Below are 27607 nucleotides of genomic sequence, written 5' to 3'. Positions count from 1 at the left end.
GAGTTTTGTTTTTTTTTCCTTGTTCGACTGTGTATCTACTTCTTATCAGTGAAGAAAAAACAACAAACAAACAACCTAATGTATATTTACTGAACCATGAATATGAAAATATGATGGCGAAGTGTTAGGCATGAGACAGGACAAAAATATGTCTCAAAATGGCAAGAGAGGTCATTAAAACTGGTTTAAGGATTGCTCATTTAGCTGCACCCAAGGCTTTGTATTGTAATTACTACGTCTTCTACTACAATAAACAAAAGAAACATTAAGTTAAAAAACACACAGCGAGACCCACGCAATGCATATCTGCAGTTTGGCAATGCAGCAACAATTTCAAGACAAATATATCCTTGCATTAAAACAAGACAAAGTACAATGACCAGAGAATCCTAAGACACTGGGCAAGTCAACAAGTTTTTCAAATGCTGTGGCAGCAGTTAGCACATTTATACAAAACAGGTCCAATATTTCCCCTAAATGAAAACAGGAACACAGAATTGCACATGAAAGAGAAGAAAATTTAATATTGCAAAAAAATGCCATCCCAAGTACTAATTTCCATTTCCATCACCTGAAACCTACACATGTACAACAACTTGAGACACACAAATCCCACACTAAGTACTGAAAAATGTTTTTGCAAGGCTGGAACTGCCAGCACGTAAAAAAAAAAGAAGAAGAAAAAAATGTCATGAGAAATACTGCTGTCCCTTCCATATGCTGGTCTATACACCTCCAGACTCACAGAAGTCTGCACCTACATTTAGCGTTTCTAGTATGGTACGCAAAGTTGGGAATGTTTCTGATACGAGTGCAAGGTCCCCCAGATTGAAGGAAGATCTGTGTTGGAGTAACAATCAGACAAAAATAGATTACAAACTAATTGGACCACTCAGAGGGAAAGAAAGAACAAAATGACATACCACTGCTCTGCACTCTGCCCCCATATAACTGAAAATCATAATTATTTACACAATAGGCAGTGATACGTGAATATTTGAGCAAAATGTAATTATTAATTGATCAATAGGACAACTGAAAATACTTTTTTTTTTTGAAGAACAGCTATACATCTGCTTTTGAAATGTATTATCGTTTGTCAGAGAGCATAGTCCCCATTCCAACGGCATGACATAAATGCTGTCATTCTGTCTCTTGTCATTATTTCCCATCAAAACTTCCCCCACAAAACGAGAACCAAACATGGCATGATTCCAAACAACTGTACTTTGTTGATATTGGAAGTTATTGGCAGCTCAATAATATGCACACATGCTCCCAGAAATCTCAGCATGGATGGGAATGTCCACAAATCCTTTCACATGTTTACATTCATGTATTTAGTTTGTAACTCATCAAATCTTGGTCATAAATCTTTCAAGGATTTGAGATGAAAAACAATGATGCAGATTCACTGATCACTCACTTTTTGATGTTCATCCAGCTGCGAGCCCAGGAGGCAAAGGTCTGTGGACTCCCACACAATATGGCCTCCAGGTCAACCAGTTTGTCCTTGGGTATACGACCTGTGACCTCGCGACCCAGGGCCATGATCAGACCCAGTGCTATAGTGTACGCCACAGAGCTGTGTGAGTGGAACAAATAGCACTGATTGAGTCAGTCGGAGTATGAGCAATAAAGTGCCATGTGTGGCTTTGGAGTGAGAAGGCTTTATCATCGACATCATGGTCATTGTGTGGAGTCTTGTTATAAACAGGTCAGATATAACAAAACCCTCTAATAGCAACGTGATTGAGCAAGTCCTAACTCTTTATATTTCTTTTGTTTTGTACCCTGATATTGTGAGAACCTGACATAACATCTTAATTGTCATGATTTTATCATAATGAGGGTCTCATGTATTGTATCGAACAGAAAAGATAAAACATTGAATATCACATTACAACAATGGGCAAGGAAATGGGATACTGTTTAAAATAAAAAGTAAAACAAATCATAGCTGTGCAGAAAAACAGCACACTGAGAGTACTAGAGACCATTTTGCACCAATCTCTTATCTTAATATTCATCTCCTCACCTTGATCCTCTGGATAAAGGCATAAGGTTGTAGAAATAGTAGATCATTGACAGAATGAGGTTGACAACAGAATCATGATCCTGAAAGAATAATGGCAGAGGATAAAAAGTAAGAAATTTATCTTTCTGAGCCATTACAACAATATCACATGAGATATATATGTATAAGTCCAACCAAATATATTTGTATCATACCATGTAAATGATAAGCACTTTATTGAGTAAAAGCAGATGATTTATCAAATTCTTACATGCTATGTAATTGCTCGAAAATGTAGCATTCGCTAAAAAAAAAGAGGAAAAAAATGATATGATCATGAACAAAAATTAATGTGAGGAAACAATCAGCACTAATTCGACTGGATTTGATACTGTAAAACACGATATTTTCGCGGTATGAAATTATTGCAAATTGGAGCCGACGGCCTTTTTTTGCGGCATGAAATTTTTGCGAGGTGCCTCTAACATTCAATGCATATAGTGTAGACAAGAACTTCCGCGTGCATTTTAATTTCGCAAATCTTGGCTCTCGCGAAATTCGCGAAATTAAAATGCACGCGAATATTCCTTGTTTGACAGTAATATTTTCCCTCTCTGGCATGGATGATGTTGTGAATGCTATATAATCATATATGATTAATGGTATACTCAAACACCATTTACACGCAGTCCCACCAAATAAGTCAGTTCAGTCACAAATGGTTACATCATAGTTTTTAATGAAGACATATCCACTCTGAATTTTCAAGAACCTCATTTACAAGGCAATTTCATGAGAAGGTCTGTACGACCTTTACCTACACATGCTCAGACTGTAACTGAGAACTGGCATATACACACAAACAACATAAACACACAAGCATTGACATACATGATATCCTAGCCTTATCTGACCAGTAAGTACTAATGCATTTCATCAGACTTCCTTGCATTACTCCAACCATACTTAGAGTCTCATAATGTTTCAGTTTCCCTCAACATATGACACAGCTCTACCTGTTACTTTAAGTGTTCAAAGAGGTAATGCTAATGATGTCAGTATGCACATAATGATAACCATGTATAAATGTACAAACATTTAAAGTGCTATGCCACACCAAGTTCAAATTGACATTAACTAATAGTGTCAAATCAGACTGGTGGAATCTTCAGTAAAATCTGACATTTGCATACAATCACTTTATTGCTACCTATATCACTGTCTAATAAAAACTTCATATACATTCCCAATCTTAAACTCTACATAAATTTCTTCATTATGGGTGTGATTTGAATACAGCCACTACAATTATGCCAGTATCATTTTACTCTATTTCTCATAGCCACCTTTTACATTTTAACAGTGTATAAACCACTGATGGGGCTACCCTGGGTAAAGAAGAAGACTGACTGACTGACTGATTGACTGAATAGTAAAATAAATAAATAAATACATGCATACATACATACATACATACATACATGGGTAATTCCGTGAAGTTGGGGCCCAAAGTGTGACATTTTAGCATAACTCAATACTAATTATGCTATACATATATTGTTAATAGGCTTTACATTTGTATTGAGACCATACATTTTCCTGGAAATTTTGTGCCATTCAGGCTCAATTTTGATGAAGTTATTAAAACGATATGAAACGGTGTCCTGTAGCATCGTGATAGTTAGAATCTGGTCCTAAAAGACAAATTAATGTAATTAGCTTGACCAAAATTTGATATAATATGCATAATTACTAGATTAGTCAGATAGCTAAATATCTTAACTCTCCTTTCCACAGTTTTACTTTTACAAGAAAATTACACAATGTGTCACTATGCACGCGGTGTCCACCAAATGTCACAAAAAAGGACACCGCATAGCATTGTGATACATTTTGTAATTTTTTTTTAAAATCAAAACTGTGTACAAGAAATTCGAGATATTTAGCTATCTCATTCATATCTTGTAAATATGCATATTGCATCAAATTTTGGTCAAGCTAATTGCCATAATTTGTCTCTTAGGACCAAATTTTAAAATATCACGATGCTACAGGACACTGTTACATATTGTTTAATAACTTCATCAAAATTGAGTCAGAATGGCAAAAAATTTCCAGGAAAATGTGTGGCCTCAATGCAAATGTAAAGCCTACAAACAATAAATGTATAGCATAATTAATATTGAGTTATGCTGAAATGTATTTTTTTTAAATATCACAATGCTACATGGACACTGCCCCAACTTCATGGAATTACCCACATACATTATGTTGACATTCATCCATACAGCATCATGCTGGAAACACAGGAGATTCTCACCATATCTTTGACCGACCCTGCAGCTTTCCTGGAATGCATCTCATCTGACAGCAGACCCCATATGTGATGAATCTCGGTGTGGTACTGCTCACTCCGATACTTGGTGGTCAGGGTGTCGATGGAGAACATGATGTTCGTTGCCCTGTATGTCCGATTACACAGGACAAAAACTATGTCTCCCAGTGTGTTACCATGAAACGTGGTGTGGGGCATTTTGACAGACTGAACATACTATTTGTTCCCCTCATGTTCACACACCAGAGGAATCCATCGAAATAATACTATTTTTTTTTTTGAAAATCAGTTTAAACTGAGATATTCAAAATAAGACACAAATCACTAAAAATCTGAACATGACACTCCACATTGTTACAAAATATGAATCATAGTATTTCATTTGACCAATGGCATCCTTCTGGTACTCAAGTACTGCATCATAGTTAATGGGTACCTGATATAAGTGATTAGACATTGTGAGTGCATGTATGTAAACCTCCAGTATGCACAGCTTGAACCCCAATTTCGTTGACCTTATATGCCAACAAGTGAAAAGTCCTTCAAAAAATCCATAAAAATTCCCGGATCACCACCAAAATTGAATGAGGTGTTCCTTGTGTCAATATCAACTTTGTATGCAAGTTTCATTTTAATGTGTACACAACATTTTTAGGGTTATTTTGTAGACAGACAAACCAACGCAGATGATCATTTTACCTCCTCCTTCTTAGGCAGAGGTAATAAGGAAAACGGTGGAATGTTTGCCTGGATGTATGAAGATAAAATCCTCTAACTTACAATTCCCCGCTCAAGGAGAAAACTGCCCCCTCCAGATTGGCACTCCTATCCTTGAAGCTGTCCAGCCGTGTGGACACCATGAACCCTGCAGAGCGGTCATTGGTCACCTTCAGCTGATTGACCAGGAATAGGAGGCCCTCACATGACGTGACTTTGTCCAGATTGGCCAGCAGGCGCTCCTCCGAGCGGTCCCTAAGAGCAGCCCTGTAAATAGGGAGCAAGTCTAGTTTGCACTAGCAGCACGAAATTCTCTTTAGATGACGCGGCTTCTTAACCCGTTGAAGACGAGTCCCGAGAATATTTGGGCAGGTGTCTATGGGAAATGCGTGTTACAGCAAAGTAAGCCTGTCCTCAACGGGTTAAATGTCCTCAGTGTTGCTATTTTATCATATCATATGGGTTTGTTATGTATCAGTCAGTGACAGGATGAATATGACCATGTGATGGCAGACCATTCTTCAAACCATAAACGCTGATGAAGGGCAACAGTCAATCAACTGTAACAAAAACAACTCAACACAAGAATTCATTAATTTTAAGACTACTGGTAATGCACTTAGCATTATTTGAAGTAAGATGGAAAACCTCAGGTCGAAGGCAAATAATATGAGGGAAGACAAACAGAAATTTATGGACATTAAAGACAGATTGCCTGTGGGTGAAGGCACATTGCATTAACATCTCAGTGGCTCAATGTTTGACCTGGCCCACTTGCCCATGGCAAGTCTAATCTTGTGTTGGACAAGTGAATAAGACACACATTGAAAATGTTTGATTCTACTAAACAGACTTGGCAAAGGAAAATGTCTTTTGAATTCAAATCCAGAGAGGAATATGACAGGATATCAGAAAACTATACTGCAAAGTCTTTTGACATGTATTAGCCTTATGACTATTTACAGTTTTCTGAACACCAGACATTCATTTACATGCAGAATGCGTTGTTAACCTATCTAGAACATGACTTTTAGAGTGGAAATGGCATCTTCTTCTCAATGTGGTTTATGGGCAAGTAGCTTCCCCCTGTTTTGCAGACAGCATACAAATACATAAATTCACTCGTCCACAGGCAGTGATAGTGCTGACAGAAAGAAATAGAATATGATGCTGGCTATACACATGGCAAAAAAGTTTATTTGCTCTTACCCATGCTGCTGAACCATTCGCTTGGTCAGGTTGAAAACTGTTTCAAAGTATGACGAGTAGCGTATATTGTGATGCTGACCCTGTATCAAGTTCATGTGACTACTATAGCCAGTGTGGAAACTCACTGACGGCATGTGGTCCAACCATAAAACTGGTTGATCTGGATCAATATACCTAGCAAGGGTCAAAGTTATCGCAGAAAATTAGTAACAGGCAGCTATCATTAGTGAATGCAGCACATCATGAGAAGCATATACTTAAAATCATCACATAAACTTATTCTGGAACGTTACTGTTGTTGGGATGTTTTCTGTCTTTCCGTTTCACATGTTTTAGTCCAGTGTGGCCCATCGAAATCAGGATGTGTTGAACATTAACTATGCAGTACACTGGTGTGTTTCAGTAGTTACTGAGTTCCAGCCATATGCTCAGAGAACAATGCAATTCAATGCTCTGCTTTCACAGGAAAACCAAACCAAAATGTCACGGGGCCGTGAAAACATTCGAGCAGATAAACAGGCCACTGATCTCTCCTACACATTCAACATCATAAACTGGTAGGTCTTAACATGTCGAAATTCCGGTTGAAATTGGTTATCTTGTTTCCTCAAGAGGTTTAATGTCACGTAAAGACATCCTATTCTGCAACACACTTCCCCTGGTGTCATAGAAGTGCTTTAATAACAATTATGAGTCACACACTCACATGAACTCTGCTCCTACTACCCAGGATTCATTATGTTTCACTTTCACTTGCTTTGTTTCCATGTTATACTGAGATATGGGCAATCGCTTGCATGATTATGGTTAAGTGTTTTAATCTGCTTCCCCCCCCCCCCCCACGACATGTGAATATCACTGTGCATTCACTGTTACAAATTTTACTCTGATGAGAAATATAAATTGCAAATAAAAACTTTGCTAACCGCCTCCATTTCACGGCAATGTCCATTACATCCCTCCATCCGAATCTCTTTCCATTCCCGTTGCGGAAGTTCCGCCCGTGCTCCCAGTACTGCTGAATTGTCTGGGCGACTTCCAGGGATCCCAGCCCAAGGGCCAGGTGGGTTCGTTCACTCGGGAGGAAGCCATCAGCGCTGTACTGGGTCAGGCGACCCACAGAAATCGCTCGGCAGACCAGGGAATGAACCGACTGAGGGAGGTCCATATACTCCAGCAAATCGACATCACTGCATGGAAGGATCCCAAGAAGTGAAATAGTTTTAAGTCTCACCACAATACAGTTATATACTCCAAACAAGTCAAACTGGTTGGAATATCCATTATACCATGAGTGGTTCAATGAAAGAATTGTATGCAACATTCCACATTATTTAGCATACTATGAGCAGCTTCCGATATTGGTTCACTTCAAAATGGCTGAAAACAAAAAGAAATCAAATTTGCAATCACTCTGAAAAAGTCAATCAGAAAAGTTCTAGACCTACATGCTTCGATTGCAGCTGCCTTTCATATGTAACTGACTGACATTTTCTGCTTTTATTTCACAAAATCTTTTTTTTTATCATTCCAGTTAAAATTCAAGAACATGAGACTGGGAGAACAGGTATATTCAGTGATAGTTGTAAATAGTAGATATTTCAGCGAATGGTTGAGTAAATTTAAAAGCATACAAAAATATATAAAACTGGTATTTGAATGATACAAAGACTGTGACAACATTTGATCTTACCATGCGTCATACTTCAGAATTTAATGGAATCTCATTATCAATTCTGTCATTATGCTCGAACTTCTCATTGACGCATTGTCTTATCAAAATTAAGCACCTAAATGTCAGCAGAAACCTAATCTTTTGCTAAATTGCTCTTACACAAGTTACGGAAAGGCACTTTATTGCTAAGTACAGGAGGAAAAAAAGTTTCTCATATTTTCCATTAAATTTCATGCACATCCAAGAAGAAGGGGGGGGGGGAGAATATGATACATTCCTAGAACATAATCATTTTACCTTATATCTGGACTTAGTCCTGCCATTTCTCTGTACCCCTCTGACTGAAATGGAAGATTTTTCACCCATCTGTCCTTCAAGTTACTATCCAAGTCTTGGTCCATACTATACTCATTAAAAGGGGTGTCCAAATGTGCATGGAGATACCTGGATAATTCTGCATTAAAAAGAGCAAACAATTTTGAATGCATCTTTTACGATTAAGTGAATTTAGAAATACTTCTCCATCTTTAAGACAATACATACAAACAAATAAAGTATACATGATATATCACAGAAAAAAATAATAATTGCCTTTGCGCATGCTATTATATACATACTCTTTAAGGGTCATCATACAGACGATCATACATCAAACCATAACCATCACAGACTGACCTAATGAGAGGATACAATATCAAATTTAATGACCAAGCTGCAGAATGGAATGAGAACCAATCAAAACCAAACTTTTTGACCTCTCACCTCTGATATACTTGACCTTTTCATACTCCAGCCAGCCCATTGAGACGTGAGTCTGGACCATGAGCTGTGTGACCGTCTTGACTGCTTCGTAGTACTGGCCCATGGCTACCAGACAGAGGCCCTTCATGTAGCGACACACCTCATTGCCCGGGTCCAGCCCAAGGCACATCTTTTGGGAGACCAAAGTAGCATGAACAGAGCAATAATTGGCTTTATGTCAATAACGATAATGACAATTCCAGGGTTCGTTTTAAAATAAGGTCACATTGCCTTCTCATCAACCTCTTCACTTTACTCTGTTTTTACAATATCTGTCACATTGTCATGTCATATTTATTCAGATTTTTTTTTCACATTTTTATGTGTGCATGTTCTATTACATGAAAACAAATGAATGAAAGAATGATGAATGATAATGACAACAAATTGAGCAAAATGACAAATCAACAATGACCATCATGCACTGCCATCATCTTCATCTTTATCATCACCATGGCATCACCATTATTGTCTTCAGCATCATTATTTTCATTAATCATCCTCATCATCCTCATCATCAATAAAGTCATTATCTTCACAATTTATCAGCCATCATAACTATCAGCATTTACAGCAGCACAATCTTAGCAGTTTTATCACCTTACATGTATATACTAGTTATAAACAAGCTGGATTTGGAGATGCTGTTATTGCTGACAGCACTTTATCGCTGTTTTGCCTTTTTTATTCTCATAAAAAATTGCTGCCAGCGTGACTTACATATACGAAAATCTAATGTTCTTGTTAAGTGTATCTCAAGTAGAATGATACACAAAACACACTTATCAATTGGGAAGAACTGGTTTCTTATTTCACTTCACATACAGACTGCACAGAATGTAGTGGTGACTAGCACACAATCTATAAAGCAACCACACATATTTAGACTTTCAAAGCTGTGATTCAAATCATAAGAAGTACTGATCTGGAAGTATTCTCTGAAGAGAAATTTAGAGAGTTTGAAGCAACATAAAACATTTGTGTATTCCAACTCACACTGAAAAACCATCCCGAACAAGGGCATTCCTCTGCCTAATATTTGAACAACTGACAAGTAGAGTTGGAAAGACAGGTACCTTGTAGTCGCCCAGGGCTTCCTTGGGCTTGCCAGCGTGGTAGAGCAGTGAGCCCCTGAGCTGGAAGGAGGGAATGTGTTCGGGGTCAATGTGCAGAGCCTTGTTGAAACAATCCAGGGCTTCGCGGTACTCCCCAAGCTCTCTGATCACAAACATGAGAGACAAGACTACATTAACCCTTCTAATAGCTCAGCCTTTTTCTGCCATGTTGAACAGCTGCTGGCATTCTTTAATATGCAAAAATAACCTTTTCATATGGTTGCATAAACTGTCTAATGCTGCCTCTAGAGCTCTAACTACATTCCCTCTCTTTTGATATTAGATTTGCCAACAAGAGAATAAAAAGGCAGTACATGTGTCAATTAGTGTTTAAAACTTCCTAATATTCAATGAAAAATTCTACTTTTCATCCAAAACTGTCACAGCATATTATATACATGCATTAAGTCATTGCAGAAGCAGTCATACCCTATTTGCCATTATGTGTTTGATTGGTTGATGGCAGCTATCTACCAAACTCTCCCTACTTGCGCGCTCAATGTCCTTACCTGTATGCATGGGCCATACTTCGCAGGAGGTCAACATAATCTGACTTTAACTCCAAGGCCTTTTTATAAATCCTGATGGCTTCCTATGATAAGAGGTAGAAATTGGGAAGTATTAAAAACATGTCAGATAGCTAAAAAAAAACCAACAACCAAAAACAAACAAACAAAAAATAACCAAAGAATAATAATAATGATAAAAAATAAAGTCCAGCCATATCATTCTCCCTCATTCAAAAGAAAACTTAACAAATCATAATCAATGCGCACTGTTAATGGAAATAAATCAACAAGAACAGATGGTGATACATGTATTTTCATTCTCAAAATACCACTTAAGTATCTTCTGAAGAGATTTCGTTTTGTTTTATTACAATTCAAAGCTACTACACAATAGGGAATAAATCAACAAGAACAGATGGCGATACTTGTATTTTCATTCTCAAAATACCACTTAAGTATCTTCTGCAGAGATTTTGTTTTGTTTCATTACAATTCAAAGCTACTACACAATATTCATTTCAAAAAATTAATATGTCTGAACTCCGATGTATGACTGAGACAAATTCAACAGACAAATTGACAATTTCTTGACAAGAAATATATACAGAGCATGTCTAAGAGATGGTATAGCTTTGGTTGAGAGGGGCTTCAGGTTTCCAACTTTTTTGGTAGATAATGAGGAACATACTATGAAATATTAAAGAGCGTACAATTCTAAGAGGAATTTAAAATTCATTAGATGAAAAACTGATTTTGAATGGCTGAGATATCCAGAAACAAGGAAGTCCTAATAACAGGTTCGACCCATTTATTAGGACCACTTTGCTTTACTTTGTTTTTGGATATCTCGGCCATTTCAAAACCAATTTTCATCAAATAAACTTTGAATTCCTCTTTGAATTGTGTACTCTTTAATATTTCATGAGTGGCTTCTAATTATCTCACAAAAAGTTGAAATGTGAATCCCCATTTTAACCATCACTATACCATTCCTTCAAGCACACAGCTCTGATTTAAACTTTGGATCTATTTCCACTTCTCCGTTCCTATTTCGCTTTCATTTGAGTTTGCATGATTTTGTTCTTATCAAAATGTTTGAAGTAAATCAAAAAATGTTCATGGGACATCAGACAGTAAAAAATGAACATCAGGAGAGCTTTGTTTACATTTGCTCGAAACTCATTGAAATATAATATGGGAAGTTGTCGAGTGCATAAAATATGCAGGGCTTGACACATCCTGTTTTATCATGTTGTTGCTTTTAAACAAAATATATGCCAAATAAGGCCAGTAAATGATAAATAATCTGTATGATCTGCAGGCACATACAGCCTTATGTCACCATCACAGAGTGACAATACTTCTCATGAAGTACCCATACATGAATGTGTGCTGTTTATCACAGACTGATGCAGATATGCCATTATGTCAAAAGCCATTAGACACATAATTTAAAGCACTACACTAGCCGTCCCTTTTCAGAACACAGTGTGTTTTGCTGTGTATAAAAAGTGTGGATGCTGTATCCTGTGTTACACACTCCAAAGAAGTTAGTTACTGTGGATAAACTGCTTGAACGTTATCCAGTCACATTTTTGCTTTCTCCCTGAAGTTTTGTCACTGAATCCATTTTCTTTTTTTAGCCACCACTCTACGATATTCCAGTCTCGTGAGAGCTACAGGATTTGTGCTGATGCCCCAAATGCATAGAACCCATTGAAAGTATAATGTGCACATTGCATGGAAACACTGCTTCAGGCACAAAGAGCAGTGTATTAAAGGACACTAAAATAATGAATGAGCAATAAGTACTTTAAGACCATATTTTACTTCAAGTAGTACATTAACATTCTTCCCCCCATAGACAGCTGATAGGTGTTACATCTAGACCTGAAAGCTGACGAAATGTATCACAAATTAATGCATGGTGTAACAATGAGGCGACCTCTCACACAGAAGGGAATTGCTTGTGAATTATTTATAACACAATTGCACCCACTGCAATTTTTCATAAAATAATGGACTACTTTACGCTAGTAATCATCAAGTAAACTTTCTGTTAGCCGATCACACAACGCAATTACATAAATCACAGTACAGTTAAGCCCAGGCCAGGGCACATTAACTCTTTATGTGCCATGGTGTAAACCCCCTGCGTGCCACATTATTCTTGAGACTACAATGCAGGCATGCTTTGGGAAAACATTCTGCTCTTCAAATCTATGTCCGTTCAATACCTTTTCATTATGCAGATCATGAAATGAGCAAAGTTGTAGAGAAAATACCAAGCTTTCCTTTGATACAGATTGTATGACAAATCTATGATCGATTTTCTTTTAAATGATCTGTAGCTACATTATTGTAGAGCCATGACTTTTGTACACAAAACAGTGCCTGAAACTTAGAATTTACTCATAAATCCAGTTGGGAACACCACTTGTCAGACAATCACCACATAAAATGCAAGCTACATGTGACAAGAATGGGATCTCGAGAAACGCTTTCATTGTACTGTGGCATTTGGCCATTCATTGATCAGTTAGGGCAGCTTTGTGCGTTTGAGAAGAATATATATGCGAAGTTCGCAAGTCGTCGACTGAGTCGGGCGTGCGAACTTGGCACATAAAAAGTTAATAGCTCTAAATTGATATCACACTGCACTCACATGAATTTTACCCTGATGGTAGAGGGAAAGCCCCAGCAGATGCATCACGTCCACTTGGTTATTGTCCCGCTTCACAGATTCCATCAGGTCCTTCATTGCAGCAACATATTTCTGGGGAAAAACAAACAAGAACACTGACAGGCATGTAGGGTAGCATGATTTTATATTGGCCACAATATCCTTCTGGATAAAACATTCCTAGGGTGGGGCATGACATCTTATCCAGGGCTGCACACTAACCAATTTCTTCTACTGGTCCGACCTGTCTGTTGGACCAGTACAAGTAGATGCCCAATTTTTCCATTTTTTACTGGTGAATTCCTCAAAAAATTACTGGTCCGACAGTGATTTTTACTGGATAGGGACCGTCGGACCAGTGCCAGTGTGCAGCGTTGTCTTATCTTTAAATAACATCAATGGCATTCTTGAACCTACCAATAAAAACGAAATAGTGTTAATATTCTGCATAATTATTAACTTTGCAGATGCTTCGGTGAGCAGGATGACAGTGTTGTAACAGGATAGACACTTGTCTCTAGGAGACGCAAGATTTTGCTGAGATCACAAAGAAAGAAGACTGCTGGAAAGAGCTTATCAATCTCAGTTCTACCCAACTTGATAGATACTAGTAGATAGACAGATAGATAGATAGATAGATAGATAGATAAATAGACAGATAGATAGATAGATAGATAGATAAATAGATAGATAGATAGATAGATAGATAGATAAACAGATAGATACATACATACATACATGACATACATACATACATACATACAATAGATAGATACATACATACGATAGATACATCCATACATTGATACATACATACATACATACATACAATACATAGATACATACATACAATAGATAGATACATACATTGATTGATTGATTGATTGATTGATTGATTGATTGATTGATTGATTGATTGATTGATTGATTGATTGATTGATTGATTGATTGATTGACTGACTGACTGACTGACTGACTGACTGACTGACTGACTGATTGATTGATTGATTGAAATGGGTCAGTTCCACAGAATGAATGCACTGAGTATGACTGGGAACTTCTGCAATTGCAAGTTTCCAATAGATCTTATGTTCACTTCCTGTTAATTACTGCACTTCAGAAAGGTCAGTGAGGAATCTCTTCTTATAGACCTAAACCGATGCAGAGGTCACTGAGCTGATTTTCAATATGGCTACAATATAGAGAACAAGAAACAGGCAATGAAATACATACCTCCTCTTTGAACATCATGTATCCGCGATATTTGAAGAGTTTTGCCGTTGGCCGCAATTCAAGGGCTTTTGAAATGTCAGTGTACGCTTCCCTGTTTCTGCCCTGGGTGGTGAAAATCTTCCACAAAACAAATGCGAGAACAGGAATGTTGACAGGCAATCCATCAAAGGTACCAGTTTACAACATACAACATCCCCCTAAAATCCTTGAAGTCAAGGACAGTGAGGTGACATATGGCAGTGAATGTACCACTCTTTATAATATCAAAACTCCTTCATTCATAACAGGCAAAATGGTGATGCAGCGTAGAAGCTACATCCATCAAATTTTTCTGTTTTATTTGTTACTTCATCCTCCAATTGCATGCATACATAAGATTGAAGTGTTCAATGGTAATTTGTGTTATGGAATATAACTATATCATCATCATTATCATTGTCAAGATCATTACTGTCATTACAGTTGCTGCTGATTCTTTTATCATTACTTTTATTATCGTAATCATCATTATTATCACAATTTTTAGTCATCATCCATAACATCATGACTGGTATGCATGGTTAGTACAGCATGGTTTCATTAAAAGGCCATGCAGAAAAAAGGCACAGGTATTTGTCCCCTCTTTTACAATGTCAATGTTTTGTCACTTAAGAAACTTGAGTCTGATAGAAGTAGGTCTCGTGCAGTGCTCAGAGGGGTTGTTTTTTTTTTTTTCTTTTTTTTTTTCATTCATACAGTCTCCCAGCATGTATGCCCTTTTGTGAACCTTTGGCAGTTTCTACAGTGTCAATACACATGAAGTTTACTTCAATACAAGGGTCGCTTGTGAAGGTGAAGAAAATGTTTGCCACGCTACCACAAAACATGTGCCTGCACAAACTCTGTTATCATCCAGACATCCTATACACACCTCATCACAGACATATTACCCACTCTGACCCACTCTGATAAAGAGGTTGATAACACAGTCAGCCAACGTGGCCGTGTATTCAAACAGATAATCATGCTTCAACAATGATCTGAATAACCGGCAGAAATGAAACTAAAGGCTCACTGCACAATACCCTCCTACTTGTAGAATGCAGCAGGCTTATAGAAGCGGGGTGAAATGACACTATTATTTCCTGTGCACTTTGATGATTTTTGCGATGTGTTATTATTTAAAGTGTATGATTATAATTGCTTTTTTTTTCTCTCTTTTAATATTCTTACCTCTTGTACATGGTTGCTACTTTTAAATGTTACATATGCTGTATCAATCACTATCAATATACATTTTCTCATATGATTCAGGTAATTATTGATCATGAAACTTTGTGACTCACTTCCACCAGATCACAATATGACAATGCAGTCCTACAGAGAACAACACCTCACCACGCCTGTAGAAATGTAACCTTACCTACTTGTGGTATTCGTATTCACAGGAAATTACCAAACTCGGCCTAACGAGAAACAAGTACAGATAGAGGCCAAGTGTCATCATGCCTACCTCTGCTCTCTTTTCCCAGCTAACAGGGTTTTTGGGGTCAAGCTCAATAGCCTTGCTGAAGTCCTGTATGGCTAAAGCAGCATTCACTGGATGCTGATGATGGGTGCAAGGAACAAGAACATGACAAGAAAATACATTTAATGAGCAAAGTTCAGTGGGAGAAGAACAGCATGCCTTGGATCAAGGCCCACATAGAATAGGACAATTTTCCTTAATCATATCACCTCAGTAATGACAAAACTTGATTTTTTTCAAAATATTAGGAGATATGGATGAGACAGCAATAAACTCTTTCTGAAACTAATACATTACTATTGCTAGGTATTTTTCTTAAAATGATGCTTGTACCGTCAATAATGGTGCAGAAGATGACTACTGCTAAAGAGTTTCACATCTTTATCATGGAGAAGAAAGATGAGCTTGCTTTTCTTGAGAAGGTAAATGAATGCCAGAACACAATACAAAACCTATGGGATGCTGACTTTGTTGTAAGTCAGAATTGACACTCCTCCTATTTATCGCAGATTTACACCATGAAGTTAATCACCATACTTGTCATCTCTGCTGAAGACAATTTCAGCAAAAACTGAATGACAAGGCTGCGAATGTACATGAAGAACTTCTCAAGGTCAGCTAGCTGGGGGTACATACTGTAAGGTTAAATTACTGTACAAGTAAAACATGTCAGTTTTCACTATATATATGCTAACTCTGTGTGTATAACCCTTAGGGAAACTACTATAAAACAAACACACATGGCGCATATGGACTGCTTATACTATATCAACATGGTTGTACTCTTTTGAAAGCATGTCCAACTCCTACTTTAGAGAACAGTGGGAACAACCATTTGGTCTGGTCGCTTCTGACCTTCAACCGTGTTTAGCTCAGAAGGCAGCTGGTGGGATCTCACGGGAATCAAGAGGTTTTGTGATTCAAAACGAAAATATAATCACACAGACTTGTAAAAATTATAAGCTCATGGAACCCAGCTAGTGTTTCCACCATGCTGTGTGAATGAATACATGCTACACAATTGATGCACAAACCACAAATGAGCAAAAACATGAACTTCTTGAATAAACTGGAAATGATTTGTGACAATAAGTTGATATGAAAACATTCATTTTGAATAATTCTCACAGTTTATTCACTATGCTATACAGTAATTGTTCCCACACTGAATTTATACCTTCTGTATGTGAAGGAGAAACCTGCCTGAATTCTGTCTGTTTTGAGGGGGAAAGGTTTATAAGCAGCATATTAGTTGAAGTTTCTGTGCCTTATCACTAGCATATTTTCTTTTCTCTGCGTGCACTTGCTTGCAGAAAATAAAGTAATTCCAAATTCAATTTGCCCTTATTTCTTTCTCTATTGAACATTATTGTTTTGCTTTAAGGTAATGAATCTAGATAAAGGATATCTATGAAATACTAAATTTATTTCATCATACAAGAATATCAAGTGTACATTGCTCTCAAACAAGCCAAAACACTCATATAAAGATACAACAAATGCACAGTAACCGCAGACACACATTACAAATGAAGTAACTGAAATGAAGAGTGTGCATATAGAGTTGCTCAGTAACTTATAAATTCAACTTAATTTCTTTTCAGGAACTTGCTCTGAAAACAGTATCTACAGTTGTACAACTGTACAGAAAGTCTGACTGCCCATGTAACAAGCAAAGAAATTGTGAATGGATCTGATATGGAGAACTAGAAAAGAAAAGATTACATTTGTATGTTAATCACTTTGCTGTATGCTATTTTCTTGCCTTTGCCATGCTGAGGTAGAATATCAATAATATGCAAGAAAATAGTCATACCCAGTAAATATAATGTGTAAGTGGAAGAACGATGAACTTGCTGAGAGCTATGTATTATGGAAGGGTCAATGTGGGATGGGGGCTCCCAAGTATGATTGTTTGGGCACAGTAATAACCAACAGTCAGCCTGTCTTCAGTGCAGCTAAACAAGATCTCATCTATGACACTGACAGCTACACATGTATCTCACCTGGAGACCCATTCTGGCATAGGCCACAGCCCTTGCATGGTACGCCCCAACAAACTTGGGATCCCTCCCAATGACAGTCGTCAGTATATCCACTGCCATATGCTCTCGTCCAGTATTCAGCATAACAATGCAGTAACCTACCAAAAGAGATTTTTTTTTTTTTTAATAGCATCAAAATCCTATGCTGATATAAATCATAATCTATAATTTTGTAAGGTCCAATTTACCTTCTATCAGTGCACGATTTTTAATTGAAAAGAAAGGAATTTATTTCTCACAATTCATGACAAAACCTAATACAATACATATCACTGGTCAAAAACATCAAAATCATCAGATTACAATTCAAAACATAAAAGATTGTAATTGCCACAAAACTACAATGTAAATTTTATGCAATAATATCAGGGCAAATCGACAACACAAGGCTATCTGTGAGTAAATGACAGCACCAAAGCTTAGGTCCATCACAAATAAAAGTGTGAATGTTCCTTCACACTCATCCTTCTCACATTACACTACTCATATCCTTCACATGAAAATGTACCTTCAGAATGGAACCCTGTTGACAGCAACAAATAATGAACGAAACATTGCAATCCAATCTGTCAATCCACTGCACCTAAAACTATCAGCCAACTTGAGGATATGAAGGTGATGTCATTTGTACTGGGAAAGCACAATAATTCTTTTTTTTTTCCTAAAATTTTTCGAAAGAAATCAACTTTTTTATTTTTGAAGATGGGTGGGAACATTTAATGTGTCTTTAGCATATAAAGCAGAGTAATGAAAAATGGTTTCTTTTCATTAGAAACTGACGAATGAATGATGCAAACATTATTAATGCAATGGTTGAGTGATAACACAAGACAATGTGAAATACTTCCGGATCATCATTTAATGACAAATTGACCTCATGTTATCGCAACTCTCTTCCAATTTGCCTGGTTTTACTAAAAAAAAATCTTCCCCAATCAGTTGCTGTAACATTACTTCCTCCTGATTCTTTCCTTCACAAATGAATTCTTATTGACATTCACAAGTTAATTCATGTCAAAAATTCACCCAAACACTGTTTCAAGAATCTACAACACACTACCTCAAGTTGAAGACACCCTTTCGTCATTTGAAGAAATATGGGGAAGACAATGTGATAAAGTCTTTGCCAAGTGATATGTACACAAGACTGGTTATTACTGATACAGTTGTACCATTTTTTTCTCAATATCAAATACCACTTCTTTTGTGATCCTGAAAAGTTCTATTGTCTTACCAAGGAGGTAGTCTTGATCCGGGTCGCCACTTGGAAAAGGTACCATATCTTCCTTATGTAGAATTTTGGCATAAATCTGCCCCGTAGAGAAAAAGAAGAAAAAATTAAACTGTAGAGTACGAAATCATCATGGCATGAAAATTTTGCAGATCTTCACTGGCATTCAATGTATAGTGCACACAAGAACTTTTGTGTGCATTTTAATTTCATGAAACTTGGCTCTCAAAAAAATTCATGAAATTAAAATGCACATAAAAAAATTAATTGTTTTACATATATAAGTATGCAAAAATATACAGATAGTGAGGGATAGTGCTCAGAATGATGACATAATTTATCAATAGGTACAAACGTACATAATTTATCAATAAGTACAAACGTACATATCCCACAATAAGACAATAATTGGTGAATCAATACTTTTCCAAGCCATGGCAGTATGTGGTATTACATCAAGCCTCGGCATTGGTGTTGGACAGATGGCCAAGGCCCACCATTATTCTAGAAATTATGTTTTGGTGGCCTAATTTGGCCATCGAAAAAGGCAAGTGTGTTCATAGTTTTTATGAGTTATTCTCATTAAAAAAGGGGTGAATAGCATGTGGCTCAGTGCTTGATAACTCCATGCATTTAAACCTTCTTGCCGTGATCAGCGTTGCCATACATGTTGCATATAACCCATATCACCTCTAGTCTTCACAGCCAAACATTTTTTTTTTTTTTATGGGTGAATTTGGCCAGACTTTTTCTCACTGTCAAATGTCAAAGCCAAATTTTATCTAGCTGAAGGTAGTAAAAGTATTTATACTACGCCCTTCTACTAAAATTAATGCTCTTGGGCAATCCCAAAATGGAGGATAATGCCCGTTTGACTAAAAGCTATCATATGGGACATGAACAGCATAGTAAGTTTTTGGATTTGAGTTAGATGTTAATGTCACTCAAGCCTAGACAGGCTGCAAATATAAAGTAGAGAGAGCTCACGAATAATTAACTACGACCAGCAGCCCCATACGCATAGCATATGGGGCTGCTGGTCGTAGTTAAGAATAATATACTTCAGAAAGTAAAAATTCTATTGGCCCTCCCACTATGGGCTTAGCTGAAACCATTGTCCCATTCATAATGCTGTAAATCAAAATTCCGTAAGCGTGCAATACTTCTTAGTCACGGTAGGGCTTATATGTGGTATTTGAAGCACTTAGCTTTCTCCAAACTGCCAATTTTCACATAATTATCATGGTTTATGGTCTTATTTCATCGTTTTATAAATTCTTTTTATTTCTTATTTTAATATTTCTTCATTTTGGGCCACCATAATTGAGATTTGATGATTTTGGTGGACCAAATGGGCTATCAAAGAAAAAGCTGATGTCAAGTCTTGGGTAGGATTAATGATTCCATTGCACTAACCTTGATAACCAACAAGGGAAATAACAAGATAAAAGCATACAATCAATAAAATACAATCGATAAAAGCTTACAATCAATTAAAAAACTAGAAATGTCGCTATGGCGACTGATGCCTCCGCCATAATTCATGATTCTTCCAATAGGTGTATAGTACAATGTCTTCACAATGTGTGTGACGGACGTACGGACGTACGAACAGACGGACAACCCGAAAACATAATGCCTCCGGCACCACTTCGTGGCGGAGGCATAACAAAAGAAATCGAAAATACACTCTAGTATCTACAATACACTCTAGTATCTAAAGTAACTATTTACAAGTTAAAATGTTCAAGTACGTACAGAAGGAGGACTAGGACATTTGCAAGATCAAGTTTGTGTGATATCCATGAGTTGCACTTGCAATGCTATGCAAACATGTGGGGATTAGACAGAGTTAAAATTTTTACATGTGACTAAATTTACAAATAGCACCAAACTTGGCAAATTCACAAAAACGTAAACCCCACAAATTACATGGCACGCATCAACAGAGCACATTCTACCCATATACAGGATATTGCATGGCAACAGAGGATTATTTATATTCCTTCCTCCTCAACCTGCCATGAGACATCACTTACTCATCCTTGGAGCTATAATTCATAAACCCAATGGCAATGGGCTGATATACAGGACAGTGCTCAATGTCATACAATTAACTCTCAGAAAATCCAGCAGCAATGAATCTGGTCAATGCAATCACACTGATAAAAACAAAACAACAACAAAAACATGGCTTTGCCAAATGGATTGTGAACAGTAGTATAATGAATCTTTGGAGTCTGTGTCAACCTTGATGTGAAAATTTCATCATAAAGCTAACCACGACACAACAGGACTCTTCAGTGCCTGAAAGGGACCCTGAAACTGAAAGTTACAGCGGAGCAGAGCAGGCATGACAAGCGTGATCATGAACAATAGATGAATGTGCATCAGGAAGATCTGCCTCACTCATAGGTTTGTGCATTCCCAGCATTTTCTCATCATTATGGTACTTCATTTGTGCCAATTTTGACCAAACTGCTAATTGTGCAAACACAAAATATCTCAGATAGTGAGTTTGCCAGGGTATACAGACAAACAAAATGTTAATAATTTTTTTGCATATTATTCATTCCAGTACTGCGCCTGACTTGGCGGATACCGGCGCTATACAAGACTTCATCATTATTATTATTATTTGTGGCAGGAAAGAATACTAGTAGTTAGCATTTTTCATGGTTGACCCAAACAGGAAAATACCAATATCTCAAATAAAAAAAATTAAAAAAAACACCTATAGAGCATGTTCCCAAAATATTCATGTGGAGCATGACATAACCACTGTAGATATATATTGAATATATATTCAAAGGGGTTTGGTGGTAACATAAGGGAGATATATAATGCATTTAATAAGATGAATCTTGATGAGTTTTTATTCTTCACTTTGCACAGTGCTTCAATGAACATTACAAATTCAAGCGCTTTATTGGATTGAACATTAATTGCATCCTATTGCCGAGCTTGTATAGCATATAATGCCCGCTGATATATCATTATATATTCAGGAGATATAATATGCAAAGATGAATCTTGATGAGTTTTTATTCTTCACTTTGCACAGTGCTTCAATGAACATTACAAATTCAAGCGCTTTATTGGATTAAATATTAATTGCATCCTATTGCCGAGCTTGTATAGCATATATCGTCGGCTGAGAATGATAAGGGCATTAAGTTGCCACTAAACCCATAGTGTTCACGACCACTTAATGCCCTTCTCATTCTCAACAGACGATATGCTCGCTGATATATCATTATTACATCATGATAAACCTTGGTTCATGGAGAGAAGGACAGTGGAAGAGACAGAGACAGAGAAGCAAAGTGCTCACCCTGATTTGGGTGATGGGAATCTCATTGTTGGCTCCGAGGCCACCCAGCTCCGGGAGCTTGGCTCCACACAACCCCAAGAGTTCTCCTTCCTCCTTGCCACCTCCCAGTGGATCCCCTCCTCCTGGTAGAAAATGAAGAGAAAATAGTGGTGTCAGGAAGTTTACAAACTTTGGTAAGCACTCCACAATGCAGAACATTCAATCAACATTGACATTTATACTCTTTCATTTCTATACTTCCTTTCTGATCATCATGTGATACAAAAGCTCAATAGATTTGACATTTAAAAAAAAAAATTCACTTGATGCAAATCACTGTGAATACAAAATTGACCGTCCACTTATTGGATCAAAAATACAAGAAATAGCACCAAGTGACAATTGCCAGTTTCAAATGCCCGAAATGAATTCTGAGAGGGCTTGTGAGCTGTGATGACAACATGCACAATATCACATCAAGGTTATCTTTACAGCTGTAATGGCTTCTTGTGTTTTGTGGAGGGGGGGGGGGGGGGGAGGTTGTTTGTTTGTTTTTTACAATGAGTGTGACACTTTCAAGCAAACACATTATTTGTACACATACCACTTTAAAGTACTGCTCAGTTTTGTAAAACAATTCTTGTAATATGCCAAATTATTGACTTACTGTGTATAGATTCTGGTTTCGATCTGTTCAACACTTGTCTATAAGAAACAGCCTTGTGAACTGCTCATAGCTTATGCTTTATTAATAGTTTTAAAAACATAGAATGAAGAAACATGGTTATCTTCCACACAATGCAGTCAATGACACACTTTCAACTTCTCTATATTACATGATTTGAAGATTGTATACTCATAGTCAATCCCCAATCTTTACTGATTTATGAAAATCTTTAGATGATTAAAATCATCAAATGCTACATCATACATATGATCTATCTCTGAATCTATCCTACCAGTCCATCTACAATGTACCACCCGCAAATCTAGCTTTCTCTCTTTCTCTCTAGGGGCAAGTCCAAGATAACACGCGTGTTACGTATGGGACATTCAGAGACTTTTATGACCTGAAAAATAGTGTTAATGGCTTTTGATCATATCAAACTTTATCATGGTGATTGATATCTAGGAGAAGTATAATCATGCAAAAAATGGAGAAAAATGACCTTCACAATTATATTCTAGAAGAGAAAATATGTGCCGTTACGTATGGGACCAGAAAAATTTTGTTTTTTTGAACATTTTTTTCAACCTCAAAACTCTCTGAAAGTATTTCATTCTACAACTTGTAACTCACTGTGATGAAAGTCACAACACTCAAGATTATCATAGGTAAGTTTCGTGCCATTAGGTAAAAAGCTCTAATTACAGGTTCTAATTAAAGACAGACATGACGTGTTACGTATGGGACAGTTACGTATGGGACAGTTTGTCCCCCATTCATTTAGTGTGTGAAGAACCATGTTTATGGGTATTTTGCATAATTATTGAAGTAAAATCAGTTGAAACTACTCAAATACTGATCCAGATTGTCAAGGAAACAATATTCCCCAAATATTCACCATCCTAATCATATTCAATCATATTTTTATATTTTTATGACCAACCTGAGTATGCATGCCCTTTGTCCCCCATTCGTTTAGTGTGTGGAGAGACACATTTATGGGCATTTTGCAAAATAATTTTGCAAAATACCCATAAACAAATTTTTGCATAATTATTGAAATGGAATCAGTTGAAACTACTCAAATACTGATCCAGATTGACAAGGGAACAATATTCCCCAAATATTTACCATCATAATCATATTTAATCATATTCTATATTTTCATGACCAACCTGAGTATGGGGTATGCCCTATTTTTATCAGGATAGTTACTACTGAAAAATTGAATAGTTTAAAGTGTTTACTTCCATTGATGAAGTTTGCCATTTCGTTTCAATAAAAAACAACTTGACACAAGAAATATTAATTTTTATGAATAAGCAATACCTGCTGCGTGGAACCCCTGTGATCGAGTAGATATATGATGTCTGTCTAGCAGTCAGGTCATTGATTCGAGTCACACCTCAGTATGTATACCCATGAATTTTGTCGTGGCTATTATTGAAACCTGAATAAGGACAATTTGTGTATCACTTGCAATAAAAAAAAATCATTTTACTTCATATTCTTTTTAAATATTTATATCACAACCATTTCAAATTGGATCTCCATCACTAAACTTTGAATTCCTCTAGTCTTAGGATTGTATGCTCTTTAGTAATTCATATAATTGGTTTCCAATCATCTCATTAAATGTTGAAAACTGAATCCCCATTTCTACAAAAAACTATACCATCCCTTTAATGCTGTTTTTTCATTGTGTATTTTGCCATTTTCCCCTCCTCCTTTCTGAAAATTGTTCAGTCAAGTACATGTATTGTTTAAAGTGTCTATAACTCAAAAAGTAGCGACAATGTTGGGATGCTTTCTTCAGGATGATTGACCATTTGTGTACTGAGAGACCTTCCCAGCTAGCTACATGCATTCACATGCATTATGTATGAGGATGTCCCATACGTAACGCATTTGTCCCACACGTAACATTATTTCAATGCCTTATAAAAAATATTCCTTTTACTGTTTTTTCTTTTTTCTGTGGTATTTAATTTCTCTAAACAATAAATTAGAACTTTCCAAAAGGGCATTAATATAACCTTCGATAGCAATTTCAGAAAAAAACCTAAAAAAATGACCTCAATTTGTTACGTATGTTACATCTCATGATAGGACACGAGCTAATTTGCATAATCATTTGCATAATCCCTAAGTTTTCATACCAAGTTAAACTATTTGATGAACTTCTTATGTCCACATATTAATCAAATATCATTTGCTTTCCTTTGAATTAATATGAATTTTTATAAATGTCCCATACGTAACGCTGTGTTTCACATTTATGCAAATGAAGCCCTTGAAATTTGCATAAATTTACGTAATATAATTTTTTCCTCCATGGAAATCAAAACTTCAACTCATAAGCTTCAAAATGATACCAAACATGTCAATATTGAGCAAAGATGAAATTTTGCCTTCTGAGGGGACCTTATCTTGGACTTGCCCCTAGATCAATCTAGATGTAGAGAGATTTATAGAGAGAAAGGGAGGGGATGGATTCTAGTCAAACCTGTCTATAGCGCCCACCCAAGGGAGACGAAAAAAAGAGGTCATTATAAATAGGTGGCCACTAAAGACAGGCTCTTTTGCACGCTTTTGCTCTTAGAGAGAATTGTTTTTATTGGCCGTATAGGGCAGGTGGTCGGTATAGACAGGTGGTCCCTAGCTATGTATGTAGGTTTGACTCTATAGATTGTGTACTGTATCACGCACAATTTTTTAAAGATCGAGTAGGCCCTACAGTCACCTAGCCTCTAGATCTGGTATGCATGGCACTCTAATCGCTTGCCCTGTTTGCCCGCCTCCCACATCATTTGCATATATGACCCATGAGACATTTATGCACTGATTCACTGTCTTCTTCTGAGCTTTGCCATTTTTCCCCTCCCTCTTCTTCTGTCACTCAGTCTGTGTAATATCCATTAGGTTTATCATGATGGATATATCTATCAGATCAAATGCAGCATGTGGATGACCATAATTATTCACCAGTGCCTGGCTGCTAGAGCAGAGGTTGCCGTGTATCTACTACCGGTACCTAGTATGTCCTGTGTTTATTACAATCAAGTAGTCTGTACAGTGCAGTGCATACAAATACTGTAATACCAGGCAATTCATTGGCTTTGGCCACATTAATATTGCATTTTAATCATTCAGTGAACATTTTAATCAAGGATGTGTTTTAACAGGCTACATGAGACTGGATTGATCGGCCCTGTGCCGCGTGCGTGGTTGACTTCCCCGCTAGCAGAGGTGTTGTCTTTCTGTGACATGGAGTTTTATCTAGCCTGTGACTGGCTAGCGTTAGACATTAAGTATATTACATTTTTCTTTAGAACCTACAGGCCCCGTCACACTACAGCGAATGCCCAACGAATGCCAAGCGAAAGCCCAACGAATTCGAAAATGTGAAGACAGTTTGCATGTCTGACGTTCTTTGAATTCATTAGCTATTCATAGGGATTCGCAGAGATACGCTGGAGATTTTGGACATGTTTAAGAAATAAAATCGGCTCCAGCGTATCTCTGCGAATCCCGACGAATAGCTAATGAATACAAAGAACGCCAAGCATGTTACGAACTATTCTAGTATTACCAATGGATGTTAACATATCTTCAAATTTTCAAATCTATTGGACATACAGTACATACGTTGGGCATTCGTTGGGCATTCGCTGTAGTGTGACGGGGCCTTACTGTCGACTGACACTGTTATGCCGGAATGTCATCAGCAACAGTACAAGAACACAAACAGAGAAGATACTATACTCACTTCCGTCAGTACACCCTGGTAATACGGAGATCCCATCTACTGTCACGTCTTGAGTGGCAAGCAAAATGGTATGAGGTACTTCGATCTCCACATTTTCCGACACGATCATTTTCTCCAAGTCCGCTATCCACTTTTGCAGCTCATGAGCGGGCAGCGGTGTGGCGTCATAATCTACACCGGGGAGTCCCGTTCGCCCTTTGCCACCACCGCCACCGGAGCACTGGAGCTGCTGCTGCTGATGTGTGTTCACGTTTGGTGCAGCAGGCTTGTTTCCGTTTAAATGAACATGGAAGTTGATGTGAACCGGAGCATGTGCACTTTCTTGGTGCTGCTGGGCAACTGATACTTTGACAGCTTGCATTTCCCTGGTCAATGCAAGTAGAATCGACAAGAGTTTTAAATTATGCAATAGCGGCTGCTTTTTAATGGTCGCCATCCTACAACCTCCGCTCAGTCTGATCTGCTTGGCTGCGCCGGCCGGTTGTAAAGCGGTCGTTTGGTGTCTGATGCATGCATGCAGCATGTGATACTCCGTACGTACGAATGGTACTGTATGTACCGCACAGAATAGAGACCATAGATAAGATAGCACACGCATCTCTCACCGATCAGTGGCAGCCGTGGTGTATCCAGTCTGGGGGTGCGTTTCGGAGGAGTTTGGTATGTCTCCCTCTTACGTCAGGTTTGTAGAGGGATCATAATCGGGAGCTCTGTGTTTTATGTCGGGATTGAGGAGACCGGTCCCCAGGCTACACAAAGGGCCAGACTGGACTAGCACTGA

At 37.4% G+C, this 27607-nt stretch overlaps 1 protein-coding gene across 1 annotated transcript; it reads right to left on the bottom strand.

Annotated features, from left to right (window-relative positions):
* Positions 1-27252, bottom strand: LOC139719475 (tetratricopeptide repeat protein 13-like). Its single transcript, XM_071630889.1, has 18 exons — positions 26827-27252; positions 22412-22533; positions 19081-19156; positions 17808-17944; positions 15787-15879; positions 14295-14411; positions 13044-13154; positions 10379-10461; positions 9831-9972; positions 8716-8884; positions 8251-8407; positions 7205-7468; positions 6279-6452; positions 5133-5336; positions 4338-4479; positions 2039-2118; positions 1427-1585; positions 1-840 (listed from the first exon to the last, which is right to left on the bottom strand). Exons 1-18 carry the CDS (start codon positions 27185-27187, stop codon positions 726-728), a joined length of 2706 nt encoding a protein of 901 aa, XP_071486990.1. The 5' UTR covers positions 27188-27252; the 3' UTR covers positions 1-725.
* Positions 27253-27607: the final 355 nt, after the last annotated feature.

Source organism: Diadema antillarum, unplaced genomic scaffold (genome assembly GCF_040938485.1).
Source record: "Diadema antillarum isolate AM-2024a unplaced genomic scaffold, OU_Dant_1.0 scf00000111, whole genome shotgun sequence".
Taxonomy (NCBI): Eukaryota; Metazoa; Echinodermata; class Echinoidea; order Diadematoida; family Diadematidae; genus Diadema; species Diadema antillarum.
This window is presented reverse-complemented; position numbering and strand designations above follow the sequence as displayed.